Source organism: Drosophila arizonae, chromosome X (assembly GCF_054131065.1).
Source record: "Drosophila arizonae isolate 15081-1271.41 chromosome X, UAZ_ARI_1.0, whole genome shotgun sequence".
Classification (NCBI taxonomy): domain Eukaryota; kingdom Metazoa; phylum Arthropoda; class Insecta; order Diptera; family Drosophilidae; genus Drosophila; species Drosophila arizonae.
Genome location: NC_142927.1, coordinates 17946654 through 17961723, shown reverse-complemented (window position 1 = coordinate 17961723; position 15070 = coordinate 17946654). Strand labels below are relative to the sequence as shown.

General features: G+C 39.6%; 1 protein-coding gene across 1 annotated transcript; it reads right to left on the bottom strand.

The window, feature by feature from the left end:
• Positions 1 to 874: 874 nt before the first annotated feature.
• On the bottom strand, positions 875 to 12968 carry LOC108618475 (uncharacterized). Its single transcript, XM_018014499.2, has 3 exons — positions 12717 to 12968; positions 1314 to 1479; positions 875 to 1229 (listed from the first exon to the last, which is right to left on the bottom strand). The coding sequence occupies exons 1-3, from the start codon at positions 12737 to 12739 to the stop codon at positions 1101 to 1103; spliced, it is 318 nt and encodes a 105-aa protein (XP_017869988.1). The 5' UTR covers positions 12740 to 12968; the 3' UTR covers positions 875 to 1100.
• Between the last annotated feature and the right edge of the window lie 2102 nt (positions 12969 to 15070).

The window sequence follows — 15070 nt, the reverse complement described above, 5'->3', positions numbered from 1 at the left end:
AGTCTCGCTTGGCTTGCATATTCAATTGAAGCCAAGAGCTGAGAGCGCTCTATACACTAGACTCCTTTGCTCCTTTGCCGCTTTACCCCTTCACTCCTTTACCCCTTCACTCCTCTACTCCATTGCTCCAGTTTAGCAGGGGTCAGGCGTGTGCGTGATTAAAAATTCAACACCCGAAACGAATGTGGAATTGAACGGCAAATTAAATGAGCTCTCAGCTGGACGGGAATGGAACTGGAACTGGAACTGGAGCTGCAGGAGTGCAGGGGGTTGAACTGGAGTGGGCTTAAACCTAATGGCAATTGCTGACTATTCAAACTCTCTTCTCTCTCTCTCTCTCTCGCTCTCTCTCTCCCTCTCTCTCTCTCTCCCTCTCTCTTGCTCTTCCCTCTATTTCCAACTCCTGCTCACCCATTGATCAATTCTTATTTCATATATTTATGAAAAGTCTCAGAGCTTCTGAGCTGGATTGGGCTGGCCTCGCAGTGAAAACCCTTTACTTAAACCCAATGGCAGCTGCTGATTATTCAAACTCGCTGCCTCTCTCTCTCTCTCTCTCTCGCTCTCAATCTCAATCATAGATAATCAATTATTTTTTTATATATTTATGACAAGTTTCAGCTTCTCATTTCCAGCTGAAATTTGCTCTTGACAATATTTCTGCCTCACATTCTATCAAATTGATGTCTAACTACACCGCGGGGCAATCAAATAGCACCGTTTGCACATTCAATATTCATGGGCTGAAGGCGCAGTTCAAGCTCACTACAATTGACACATAGATGGCGCTATGCAGATCACGCTTGCTGCATGGTCAATCCAATTAGATTCTAATTCCGCTGTAAGCCAACCCAATTGGAATGCTTTCGTATGCTTTTAGGACTTTCAACATTTATGCACGTGTATTTGAGGTGAGATATTCAACAGATCGACTGTTGAGAATAGAATATAATACATGCATGTATATGTACAAATATGGGTATACACATACATGTCATGTATATATATGTGTGTGTAAGTGTGTGTACATGTATATAAAACAAGCACGTTAAACAAGATTTTGCCGCGTTGATTTCAATCCGAAAGTTTGCGTTTCCCGCTTAACCCGAGGCGACGGTAGTCGACGTTGGTGGTGGGCAGCGGTCGTCAGGTGGTGGACCCGACGGCGGCGGTCCACGAGGCGGCGATCCACTGGGCGGTGGACCGCACGGACCCTGTGGTAGGGCGATCTGGGAGAGGGAGAAAGAGAGAGAGAGATAGTTAAGTTGCTGCAGGCTAGGATTATTTTTTGTATATACACTCTTCACACTCACCACTAGCGCCTGGCCACAGATCAGCAGCATGAATAGGCTTATATAGTGGGTTAGGCTTAGACGCATCTCCACAGCTTTGTTTCCAGTCGAGAAATGCAGTACCATGCCACGACGTGATTCGCTTAAATGCTGAATTCGCGTTTGGGCAGCCTTCCATGTCAATATGCTAAAAGAGAAAGAGAGAGGGAGAGTGTGAGGGAGATAGATTCGGCTGTAGTGTGAAAATTTGCGAGCGACAATTATTAATTATCGCACTCGTCCGATCACAGTCCGATTATTATTATATATACGTATATGTATTTATATATATTTTCTATATATTTTTATATATACTTCTTCCATTCAAACGGTTCGGCTCGACTGCCCGAACTGTGATTAAATCGTAATTTAGCCATGTGACAGCCATTTGAATGTCATTCAATTAGTGATTCTCTCTATTATTTTTCGTAATTTCCCGAACCCGCAAAACGACCTAAATAAGTCATTATTCAGCTAATGACTGCAGGGGCTAGCGACTAGTTTAGTTACACCAATTGGAGCTGAAGATAATAATCTTTATTTCTATTTCGCATTCAGTGTAGCACAGCAAAGAGATAATCTATATTGTTTTATGGATTCCCTTTGTTTCTCACTGTCCAAGAACTCCTCTCTCGTTGTCTCTTTTTGTTTTTTTCTGCTTTTCTTTAGCTACTTTTTTTTTTTAGTTTGTTGTCTTTCATACTCTCTATCTTCAGAAGAGTGGTGTTTCTTTGGTAGATACTGCCCCTCTTCTCTTCATTTAATTCGCTCCTCTCATTTTCTGATGGCCTTGCTAACTGTTTTCGACTGCCGTTCGTTTTCTCTACCTTGCTTCCTACCTTATTCCACATATCTCTTTACCTCGCTTTCTACCTTATACTCTCTAGTTTTATATCTACCTCACTACATCTCCCTGTCTCCCTGTCTGTCTCTCGCTCACTCTGTCTTTCTCTCATTCAGCATCTCACTTTGTCTTGTTCTCTTTCTGTCTGTCTCTCTCTCTTTTACTTTCTCCCACTCTCTCGTACTCTCTCTGCCCCTCTCTACCTCTTTGTCTATATCTACATTTCTTTTTGCCTCACTCGATTACTCTGTCTCTCTCTCTCGCTCTCTCTCTTTCTCTCTCTCTCTCTTACCCTCTGGTGCCTGTCTATACATCTCTATCTCTTTCTCCATCTCTCTTTATCTCAATCTCACTGTCATTCAGTTCTTCTCTCTCTGTTTCTAGTTTATTTAATTTATCTTATTCTCCCTCTCACTTTCCTACTTTCTCTTCTCTTCTACGCCATCTGACGCCCTCTCTTCTCGACCCTTCTCAATAAGAGTGAATGACATTCTGATTCCCCCTGCGCCCTCTGTTGTTGCTTTTCCCATTTCTCGCCCGTTAGCTTAGCATATGTTATGATATGATATTTCTCCTCTCACTCTCACACTCCCCTCTTTCTCGCTCTTTGGCTCCCGCCGGCTTTCCCAATTGTGCTCGCGCTCTGCTGTTGCTCGCTATAATTAACTGAATATTTATTACTGCGGTAGATAAAATGTTATGCGGCTATTATTTTAGTTTTATGGGCGAGCGAGAGACCAGCCAACAGGCGCTACGCCCGGCCAGGTGGGCTTAAGCCAAGCCAAGCCAAGTCAAGCCAAGCCAAGTCAAGCTAATGGCCATTGCAACTTGAGCGCCGAGAGAGGGAGGTACAGCGCGAGTGAGTAAGAGAGAGAGAGAGAGAGAGAGAGAGAGAGAGTGTGTGTGTGTGAACCCGAGCCATGCGAAATGCATTCACACGCACTGTCAGCCGAGACACAAACCATTGAGCGAGCGCAACCAATTAAGACAACAACCGCGGCCAGACTCCACTCGGAGCTGGAATGAATTGGAATGCGGCTTGGGTTGCTCGCGCCGCTGGCGGGCCACTGGCGGGCCACTGGCTGGCGGATGCTGATGAAAAGAAAGTCGACTATAAATAAATAAAATGAAATACCGTCGCTAATTGTTTTAAGGCCGCCAGCAGCAACAACGCAATAAGGTGTGAAATTCAAGCGCATAAATCCAAGACGCAGCCAACGTCGACGCCCAAAAAGTTTCGCCGGCTGTCGAGTTGCTCGAGTTGCGCGAGTGGGTTGCCGCTCCTCCTCCTGCACCCCCTACTCCTGTTTGCCGGCAGAGCACGCCTTCAGCTGCCAGCTGATAAGACCAAGGGCAACTCCAACAGCAAGCAACAACAGGACTCGGAGCAGGAGCTTGGCGCTCTGTAGTATGTCCACTTTATTAAATGTTCACTGTATTCAAGACATATATATTTACATACACAAAGAATGTCACAAATACATTGTTACAATTAAACATACATAAATAAGAAGTAATATGATCACTCTCAAGTGCATTGGCCTCACCAGTGCACTAACTCCGCTGAGTCGGCATATTTTGCATGCGCGACTGTTTCGTAAACAAGTGGACACATTACCCCCTCTCCGTCTGCGACTCTCGCCAGACCATTAAGCTAATATATAAACACTTATACCTAAGCATATATGTATATGAATGAAGCCGCTCTGCTGCTGGCGTAACCGGCAGCACAGCTATGCGGCTCTAGCTATAAGAATATAATATACATTCTGTAAATTCATTATAAAACGAAGTCTAAGAAGGCACGGACGTGCCATCATAAATAAATGCTTTCATTAAACAAAACAATTCGACTAATAATTTCTCGACATGGCGACCGTGACAGGACCATTTAAGGACTAACCGGATCAGCAACAACAGCAGCAGCAGGCCCAGAAGTACAGCAGCAACGTCGACAAGGACGACAAGTAGCCGCGCACATCCAGCGAGGAGGACTACAGCGAGAAGGCCAAGAATGCCAACAGCCGCATCAACTGAGTGAGTAGAGGCTCTGAGCTATGCCTAAAAATAGGCGCAGTGGAGTTAAAAGAAGGCTTAAGAATAAAAAAGCCGAACTCCTAAAGCTGTTATTTGCCACCAACACGAAAATAAGTTGGGAAAGAGGCAATAACATACAAGCTGAAATCGACAATATCGAGTCGATTCAGCAAAAACATAAAAGCTCAACCTCTACAAACGAAAATAAAACCAAGAAAATAAAAGTTATTAATGAAATTAAATTTCAAGATGTACCACAAAAAAAGCAACTAAAAACAAAACCGGAAGAGACATGCCCTGCTGACTGCGCTGGACCACTAGAGAGCCCTCACTGCGTATATACATGCATGAGAAGGACCAGCACCGGCGCCCCAACAGCCTGTGCGGAACCAGCACCGGCGCCCCAACAGTCGCGCATGCAAAAGGAGTGAGAAGGACCAGCACCGGCGCCCCAACAGCCTGTGCGGAACCAGCACCGGCGCCCCAACAGACCAAGTACTATAGGGCCGGCAGCGCTACATAGAGCGCGCAACATATTTCTATATATATATAAAAATAAATTTAAATTTAAAAGAAAAATTGTTAAACTAAGAATTAAATTAAGTCATGAAATGTAAAGATATGTTTGTAATACTGAGCGATAATTGCGTTGCTCGTAATAGAGTGTGGCCTGACAGCCATACGAAACATTAGACAGGAGATCACTGCGCTGATCGAATAGGGAAACTATATTAGAATGAAAATATGACGAAGTGAAAAAAAAAATTTATTTTATATTATAAAAAAATTTAAGTTGATTATGAATTAAAAAAATATATATATATATATAATAAATATATAAGAAATTTATCGAGAATTATTATATTATCGTTTCATACTTCTATGCGAAGTAATAGCATAAGTAAATTTGAAGAGATATCAGAAAAATTAGTCGAATTAGGAGTAGCACCCAAAATGGGACTCGTAGACACAAAGGTAGTGGATTCCACTGCTAACGTAATAAACAAAATTGAGTCAAATAATATGGACTCTAAAATAACAAATATATTGCTGTTTATAATCGTCATTATTATGAGTGCATATGTAATTTATAAAGCATATTTGCTGCATAACAAATGCATTACAAAGAGGGCCTTAAGCCAAGCTAATGATCTAGACAAGATCTAAATAAATGCACAGACGGTCTAAACAGGAATAAATTTAAATAAAAAAAAAAGAGAGAAAACTTTTATATATGTCTAATAATAAAAACACACTCAAAACACAAATATTTGTCTAATATATAGGAAACAACTAAAATGTCAAACGCACGTATTAGAGACCTATGTCAGCAAGTCCTCAGCAGAGAGCCAGAATACCTAGTGAGATCATTAAATGTGTTTCAAAAGCACAAAAAATTTATAAGCGTATATGAATTCTCAGGAGAATATATGGAAATGTTCGGTGGTGTTACATGTCCATTATATGGTCTGACCCAAATCGAGCAAGGTCTTGTCTTAGCGACAACAATTCCTTATTTACAGGCTAAAATTGTAACTGAATATAACCCCATTCTAGGACAATCCAATAAAGTTATGGTGCGATTGCATCGCTAAAAAGCTTTTAAATCCTAAGAATGAATTGGGAACAACTCAGCCTCCATATACGCGAAATAAAAGAAAAATTTAGCAAGTCTTATAAATGTGTAACACAGAATAGGACAATACAAAAAGAAACATTATATAAGCATGCGAAAATTCTCGTTGATTCATTCAACGACGCACGAACGTTAGTAAATGACAATAGAGAAATAATAGACAAATCAAATTGGACAAAGATTTCAAAACTATTGATCAAACTACGTTCGAACCTTATAAACGTAAAAGAAAAATATAAGTTAGATATATTCATACCAACCGTATTAAACACACCTCTAGCTATATTCACTAACATAGAATCAGCTGACGAAAATTCCGATTCTGAGTCCGAAACTCAGATAAAAGAAAAAGATCTAAACGATCTAACAATACCAGCCCTATTTACATTATCGGAACCCGATAATGAAATAGAAGAATATTCAGACATAGATTCTAATACAAGTATAGTAGATAGAAAAATAAACATAATGGCAAATATAAACGAACAAAGAGCCTATATAAAGGACATTTCAAATGCCATTCCGGAATTCAACGGACAAAGAATACATCTTCAAAGATTCATAAGAGCTTTGAAGTTAGTAGATCTTACAAAAGGCACATTTGAAGATATAGCTGTTGAAGTAATAAAATCAAAAATTGTTGGCTCAACACTATATAAAGTCCAAGACGAAACAACTATAAAGGCTATAATAAAGAAACTTCAAGATACTATAGTTGGTGAAACATCCGACGTAGTAAAGGCCAAACTATCTAAAACTATACAAAAAGGAAAAACGGCCGAAAAATTCACGACCGAAATAGACAATTTACGAAGGCTTCTTGAGGCTTCGTATATTGATGAAGGTTTACCAGCAGAACATGCTGATAAATTCAGTACCAAGGAAGCCATTGACGCAATGATTAAAAATTGCGAACAGAGTAAATTAAAAACAATCCTTGAGGCTGGCAACTTCAAAACAATGAACGATGCCATAGCCAAATATGTACAGTGTAGTACAGAAATGACCGGAAATCCCAACACGGTGTTCTACACCCAAAGGGGTCGAGGTAATTTCAATAACAGAGGTCGTGGTAGAGGCAATGGCCGCGGTTATTATAATAATAATAATGATCGCTACAGCTACCAAAACACCAATCAAAATAACTATAGAGGAAACAATAGAGGAAATTATAATAATAGAAGTAATAGAGGAAACAGTAGAGGAAATAATCAGCAGAACAGCGGTTATAACCGATACAATAACAACAATAATAACAACAATGTTAGGGTGGCCCAAAACACATCGGGAAACTCACAAAACCCTTTAGAAAATCAGCAGTAAAGATATCGGAAATTCACACTATCAATCTCAGCAAAAATATATATGTAAAATTCACAAACGCTAGTACAGGAAATGAATTAGTCTTTTTAGTCGACACCGGCGCAGACATCTCAATATTAAAAGAAAATTCGGATGTTTATCAAAACATCCAAACAAACAATATAATTAACATACAAGGAATAAGTAAGGAAGTTACTAAATCCAAAGGATTTACGTCTATAGAAATACAAACTTCAAAATATATAATTCCACACGATTTTCACATCGTGAATACAAACTTCGCTATTCCATGTGATGGAATACTAGGAATAGATTTCATAAAGAAATATAACTGCGTATTGGATTTCAATCAAACTGAAGACTGGCTAATAATTAGACCAAACAATTTAAAATATCCCATTTATGTTCAAATAACATACAGTTCTGGCAACAACTCCTTAATTCTGCCAGCAAGATCTCAAGTAATCAGAAACATTAAAATAAACTCAGAAGAAGAAAGTATACTTATTCCAAATCAAGAAATTCAGCATGGTGTTTACATAGCAAATACCATAGTAAATTCTCAAAACGCATTCTTAAGAATACTAAATACAACTAACGAAGACCAATTAATTAGCATAAATAGTTTAAAACATGAACCACTTTCAAACTACGAAGTAGTTACAACAACTCCAGAAAAAAGAGAAAAAATTGTACTAAGCCAGCTATCAAAAAATTTTCCGCCATTATTCCATAAACAGCTAACGTCACTGTGCGTACAATATAGTGATGTGTTTGGTTTAGAAACCGAACCAATGACCACAAATAATTTCTATAAGCAAAAACTGAGATTGAAAGATGATGAACCGATATATATAAAAAATTATAGAAATCCTCACAGCCAAAAAGAAGAAATTCAGAAACAAGTCAAAAAACTAATTGACGACAAAATAGTCGAACCGTCCGTATCTCCCTATAATAGCCCACTTTTATTAGTTCCCAAAAAGGCCCTTCCGGGCACTGAAGAAAAAAAATGGCGATTAGTAATTGACTATCGCCAAATAAATAAAAAATTGTTGTCCGATAAATTTCCACTCCCTAGAATTGATGATATTTTAGATCAACTAGGTAGAGCGAAATTCTTTTCATGCCTAGATTTAATGTCAGGTTTTCACCAAATAGAACTCGAAGAAAGATCAAGAGATATTACTTCATTTTCAACAACCAACGGTTCATATCGCTTCACGCGGTTACCATTCGGTTTAAAAATAGCGCCAAATTCGTTTCAGAGAATGATGACTGTAGCATTCTCTGGACTTGAACCCTCTCAAGCATTCCTTTATATGGATGACTTAATAGTCATTGGTTGCTCCGAAAAACATATGCTCAAAAACTTAACTGATGTTTTTGAGAAATGTAGGCAGTACAACCTAAAGTTACATCCAGAAAAATGTTCATTTTTCATGCATGAAGTCACTTTCTTAGGACATAAATGCACAGATAAAGGAATCTTACCCGACGACAAAAAATACGACGTCATTCAAAATTACCCAGTCCCACATGATGCGGACAGCGCTAGACGATTTATAGCTTTTTGTAATTACTACAGACGATTCATTAAAAACTTCGCCGACTATTCTCGTCACATAACAAAGCTATGCAAAAAGGATGTCAAATTCGAATGGACGGCGGATTGCCAAAACGCCTTCGAACATCTAAAATCGGCATTAATGAATCCAACACTCCTCCAATACCCAGACTTCAGCAAAGAATTTTGCATTATAACGGATGCTAGTAAGCAAGCTTGTGGAGCAGTCCTGACACAAAACAAAGATGGACTTCAACTCCCGGTAGCATACGCATCAAGATCTTTTACTAAAGGAGAAAGTAATAAAAGCACAACAGAACAGGAACTAACAGCCATACATTGGGCAATAACGTACTTCAGGCCATACATTTATGGTAGACACTTCACTGTCAAAACAGATCACAGGCCACTCACATATCTATTTTCAATGATAAATCCGAGCTCCAAACTCACCAGAATAAGACTTGAACTAGAGGAATATAATTTTACGGTAGAATTTCTAAAGGGAAAAGACAACTACGTAGCCGATGCGCTATCTAGAATAACAATAACAGATTTGAAAAATATACAGACAAATAATAAAATTCTGAAAGTCACTACCAGAAATCAAAGTAAACAGTTAAATTCCTGCGCAGGAAAAGAAAAAGAAAAGGAGGTCTTGCAAAAGCAGACTCCAAATGCTTCTAAGCCCAACGTATACGAAGTCATTGTAAATGACGAAGTACGAAAAGTAGTGACCTTGCGAATAACAAATTCTTTATGTTTATTAAAACAAGGAAAGAGTGTTATCGCAAGAATTGATGTTAGCAATATGTACACCAATGAAACTTTTGACTTAGGTCAGTTCTTTCAAAGGCTTGAATCAGAAGCCGGTATACTTAATATTAGCAAACTCAAAGTGGCACCGAGCGAAAAGATCTTTGAGATTATCTCAATAGAATCTTTTAAATTAATGGGCAATAAATATTTAAAATCTTTAAGAGTAGCGCTACTCAAGCCGGTGACCCTATTATCAAACGATAATAATAAAGAAAAAGAAGCAATACTGTTTACGTTCCATGACGACCCAATACAAGGAGGTCATACTGGAATAGCCAGAACGATAGCCAAAATAAAAAGGCATTATCACTGGAATAAAATGACAAAAGATATATCGAATTATATAAAAAAATGTGAGAAGTGTCAAAAGTCTAAAACGACTAAACACACAAAGACTCCATTAACTATTACCGAAACTCCACAGAGAGCTTTCGACAGGGTAATTGTAGACACGATCGGTCCTTTACCCAAATCAGAATACAGAAACGAATATGCAGTAACTTTAATCTGCGATCTAACAAAATACCTTGTAGCAATCCCAATTAAAGACAAAAGTGCGAAAACGGTAGCAAAAGCTATATTTGAAAATTTTATTCTGGTATACGGTCCAATGAAGACGTTCATTACGGACATGGGTACAGAATATAAAAATTCAATAATTGAAGACTTATGTAAAAATCTTAAAATTAAAAACATGACTTCAACCGCACACCATCACCAGACAGTAGGTACCGTGGAACGAAGCCACAGAACACTTAACGAATTCATACGATCTTATATATCAGTCGATAAGACAGATTGGGACGTATGGTTAAGATACTTCGTATATTGTTTTAACACAACACCCTCTATGGCACATGACTATTGTCCATATGAGCTCGTGTTCGGCAAAACGTCAAACTTGCCAAAAGATTTTAATAGCATAGATAGAATTAAGCCACTATATAATGTAGAAGACTATGCTAAGGAATCAAAATTCAGACTAGAACAGGCATATAAGAGAGCTAGGCTAATGCTAGAAACAAATAAGAAAAAACAAAAAATTTATTACGATAGCAATAGTTTAGATTTTGAATTAAAAATAGGCGATAGAGTTCTACTAAATAACGAAACAGGTCATAAGTTAGATTTCAAATATACAGGACCATACAAAGTAGAAAGCATAGGAAAAAACGATAATATAACAATTTCAAATAATAAAAATAAAAAACAAGTAGTACATAAAGATAGATTAAAAATGTTTAATTCATAATCAATTAATTGCAAAAAAAAAAGGGGAACAAAAATAAAAATATAAATAATTAAACTAGTAAAAAAAAAAAAAAAAAAATCAAGAACAGGAATGATCAACCTGCTTGAAACAAAACACAAAAAAAATATATTTGGATAAGTAATATAACTAAGAAAATAACTCCATTAAAATTACGTTATTTTTCAAAAGGAGGGAGATGTAGTATGTCCACTTTATTAAATGTTCACTGTATTCAAGACATATATATTTACATACACAAAGAATGTCACAAATACATTGTTACAATTAAACATACATAAATAAGAAGTAATATGATCACTCTCAAGTGCATTGGCCTCACCAGTGCACTAACTCCGCTGAGTCGGCATATTTTGCATGCGCGACTGTTTCGTAAACAAGTGGACACATTACCCCCTCTCCGTCTGCGACTCTCGCCAGACCATTAAGCTAATATATAAACACTTATACCTAAGCATATATGTATATGAATGAAGCCGCTCTGCTGCTGGCGTAACCGGCAGCACAGCTATGCGGCTCTAGCTATAAGAATATAATATACATTCTGTAAATTCATTATAAAACGAAGTCTAAGAAGGCACGGACGTGCCATCATAAATAAATGCTTTCATTAAACAAAACAATTCGACTAATAATTTCTCGACAGCTCTGTTCGCTCGCTGGCCCGTAAAATAATAACGACAAGAAAATTACGCATACGCCGTGTTGTTTTACATTGTCTACGTGCGGCGGCCAAATAAGACGGCTTATTAATATTATTACTCATACGCCACCGGCAAGCCCAGCCAGCCGTAGCAGCTGCTGCCGCTCCTGTTGCCATCTAATTATAATTGTTTAATGAACTGCATGGCAGGCCCTGGCTCGCATCGAAGCTGGGGCCAGTCGAATGCGACAATATCTTTGAGTATATAATGGATATATAAATGAAGAGCCATGGAAAACTGATAGAAGTTAAGGTGGCTCAGTCAAGGAGAATTCAGATAGAGATAGAGAATACATGGAGAAAGAGTGAGATTCTTCGACAAGATACGATTGGCATTTTATCTAAGGCCTAAAGCCTAATACTAGGCATTATTTATGTCAGCAGACAGGCGCTGTCTAACACTGTTCGCAGGTACAGTCTATTATAATTCATGAAAGGCTTTCGATTTCCTCTCTTTGGTATAGCCACAATTTGATATTAACAAAGGTAACAGCTGAAGTCGTTGCCCAGCACTGCTGTCCGCTCATATCTATACCAGCTCATTGCTGCTTAACAACACTGACATCAGACCATATCAAAGATCATATACAATTTGATATTCAAGTCTAAAAATAATAATATTAACAGCTGAAAATCGTTGCCCAAAACTGATGAAATATCTATATCTATATGTTATTCACCAACACTGGCATCAGACCGTATCAATCTATGCTATTAATGAATTGCACTCTATAATTCATAACAACGCTACAAGTCTTTATCTAGCACTACTTCATGGTCACAACAGTTGCAGTTTAATAGTGTTGCCTAACAGTGCTGCTAGGCAATCATTATGGCACCTTTCCAACACTTTTGCAAGTGAATTCCGTTCACAGTCATTAAGTCGCTTTCTAATACTGCTTCTAGTCCACAATTGTTGTGCCAACACTTTTACAAGAGAATCTCAAGCAAAGTCAAATAAGTCGTTTCTCAACACTAGTCGGTGGCCACAATAAATGCGGCTGTAAATCGTTGCCCAGCACTGCCGCTATGCAACATAGCACTGCTGCACTGGGCAATTGTAGTTGCACTCCCATGCGTCGTTTACCAACACTGCAATTCAGCAAATATTCAGCTCACGCAATAAACTGCATATGCCAATAAAACGAGACTATCGTGAGGGCGTAATGCAAATGTATGTACTTACCTGATAACACCGGGTTGCGACATTCCTATTCGACCTTGAGAGCGTGCAGCAAAATTATTCCGATAATCACCAGAACGACGATAATGATAATAATATAGGAATATATGCACATTGCAGCGCCAAGCTACATGACAAACAATTTAAAAGGCAGTTGACGGTGTTTGGTCAAGAAAATTAAATGAAAACTGAAATTTCTATCGAGTATTTTGCTCTCTGTTGTGTGCTCTAAAACAGTCCAATGACAATTACTGACGAGAGCTCAGCTCACCGAGCTACTACATATTGTAATGGCCTACTACTTGCTAATCAGCTTTGGCAACGAGCTCGGCTTTTCTCTCCGAAAATGACAATGGGCTTTCTTGAACAATGTAGCGAGACGCCCGGCACATTGCCCCGCCCATTCCCATGCCCATTCCCATTCTCATTCTGTTGCCCATTTCTCTTTCCATTTTCATTCATGCTCATGGCTCGACTCGACATAACAGTTAAAATTTGTGTGGCACACCCAGCTCCTGCTGCTCCGCCTGCTGCTCCTGCTGCTCCTGCTGCTGCTGCCTGTACTTAGCGGTTATAATAATTAAAACAAGTAAGAAAGCTCTAGTCGAGACTGCTCGACTACGAGATCCCCTGAACCCTTGGAGTGCTAGCTATTTCAATAATTTTTCGCGTCTTTCAGCTTACACAAGAAACACACACACATACACAAACACATACACATACAAGCACCCACGCAAAAACACGCATGGGCTGCAGTGTGCGCTTACTATGAGAACTTAATTGTTTAATAACTTTTTTTGTGGACGTACGATCTTCATGAAACTTTCAGATTATGATTATAACATGAATATGCATGTAATTGCCAAAGCACAAGTCTCTAGTATTTGAAATACGCGTTTTACAAAAGTGAGGGTGAGGGGGTGAATTTAGAGGTGGGGGGTAAATTTTAACAAAAACCGAAATTGTATAAATTGCATATAAGCATACATTAAAAATTTGGAGACTCTAGCAATAAAGGTGTAGAAGATATAATTTTATAAATGGTTTTCGATAAGGTTTTTCATCGATAAAAAAAGATCGGGATGAGTTATCGAATTTTAATGATAAACTCGATATCCGCGCTGTAATTACGAACATTTTACAAAAAATTTGAAGTCTCTAGCTCTTATATCTTCGGAAATCGACGCGTTCAAACATACGGACAGACGGACAGACGGACAGACGGACAGACAGACAGACGGACAGGGCCAAATCAACTCAGCTCGTCACCCTGATCAAGAATATATATACTTTGTGGGGTCTGCCACGCCTCCTTCTGCCTGTTACATACATTTCAACAAAACCATTATACCCTGATTTCCCATTTTCAATGGGTTCAGGGTATAATGAGCCAAATAATTTTGGCCAAAAAGCATCGATGAAAGGCTCAAATGCTCAATAAATGGCAGCAGCGAGCTGGAGCTGGAGCTGGAGGTGCCAGCAGCAGGAGCAGGAGCCGGCGCTGGCAGCCGCAGGAGCTGCCACTAACTCAATGCCCGTTGACAAACCTCCTGAGCGGCTGCGCTGTTGCATGCCCTGGGGAGCAATTAAAGCGCATAAAAAACGCAAGCCAGGAAAAACTTGGCCAAAACTTTTGCCATCGATGACTCGGCTGCCTGTTGGCAACAATGCATGAAAGCGGCCAAAAGGGGGGGGGGGGGGGGGGGTGGCTGGCGTGGTGCGAGGCGGGGCGACGTCTATGCTCAGCCATGTGATATCGATGTCATCCACAAAGCGAGCGTGTGCCAAGTGGGCGCCCATGGCAGTTGGCAATGCGTAAAAGTGTTAACCAAAAGCAGTTAAAATTACAAAAGGCTGCAGAAGCCATGGCAATGCCTGGAGAGCGGGTGGGTCGACGGGGGAGGGGTGTGCAGTGGAGGGAGTGGCTGCTAATTGGGAGTGGGTAGGTACTTTGAAAAATTAACACCTAATATCCGCAAAATCGCATCAAAGTATTGTTGTTGGTGAGTGCGACCCCGCCCTCCACGCCCCCTCCACGCCACGCCCCTGCGCCTTTTGTTAGATGGAAAACTTTGCAATTTCTTAAAAGTGTCGCCCCTCGCACAGCCCCCGCCCCCTCTCCAGCAGCTGCCTTACTTAGTTGTAGGCGTTATTAGCAACACTTAAGATGGTCCACGTTGGCTGGGTGGTTGGGTGGCTTGGGTGGTTTGGGTGGGTTGGGTGGCTTGGCTGGAACTTGGTTTTTTCGACACCTACGCAACCGAAAATCGCAGACAATGGAGCGAGTGGCAAGTGGGGCACTTTGTTGGCTGATTGCGTAGCTCTGGGCTGGATTGGGTGGTTGGGTGGTTGGGCGG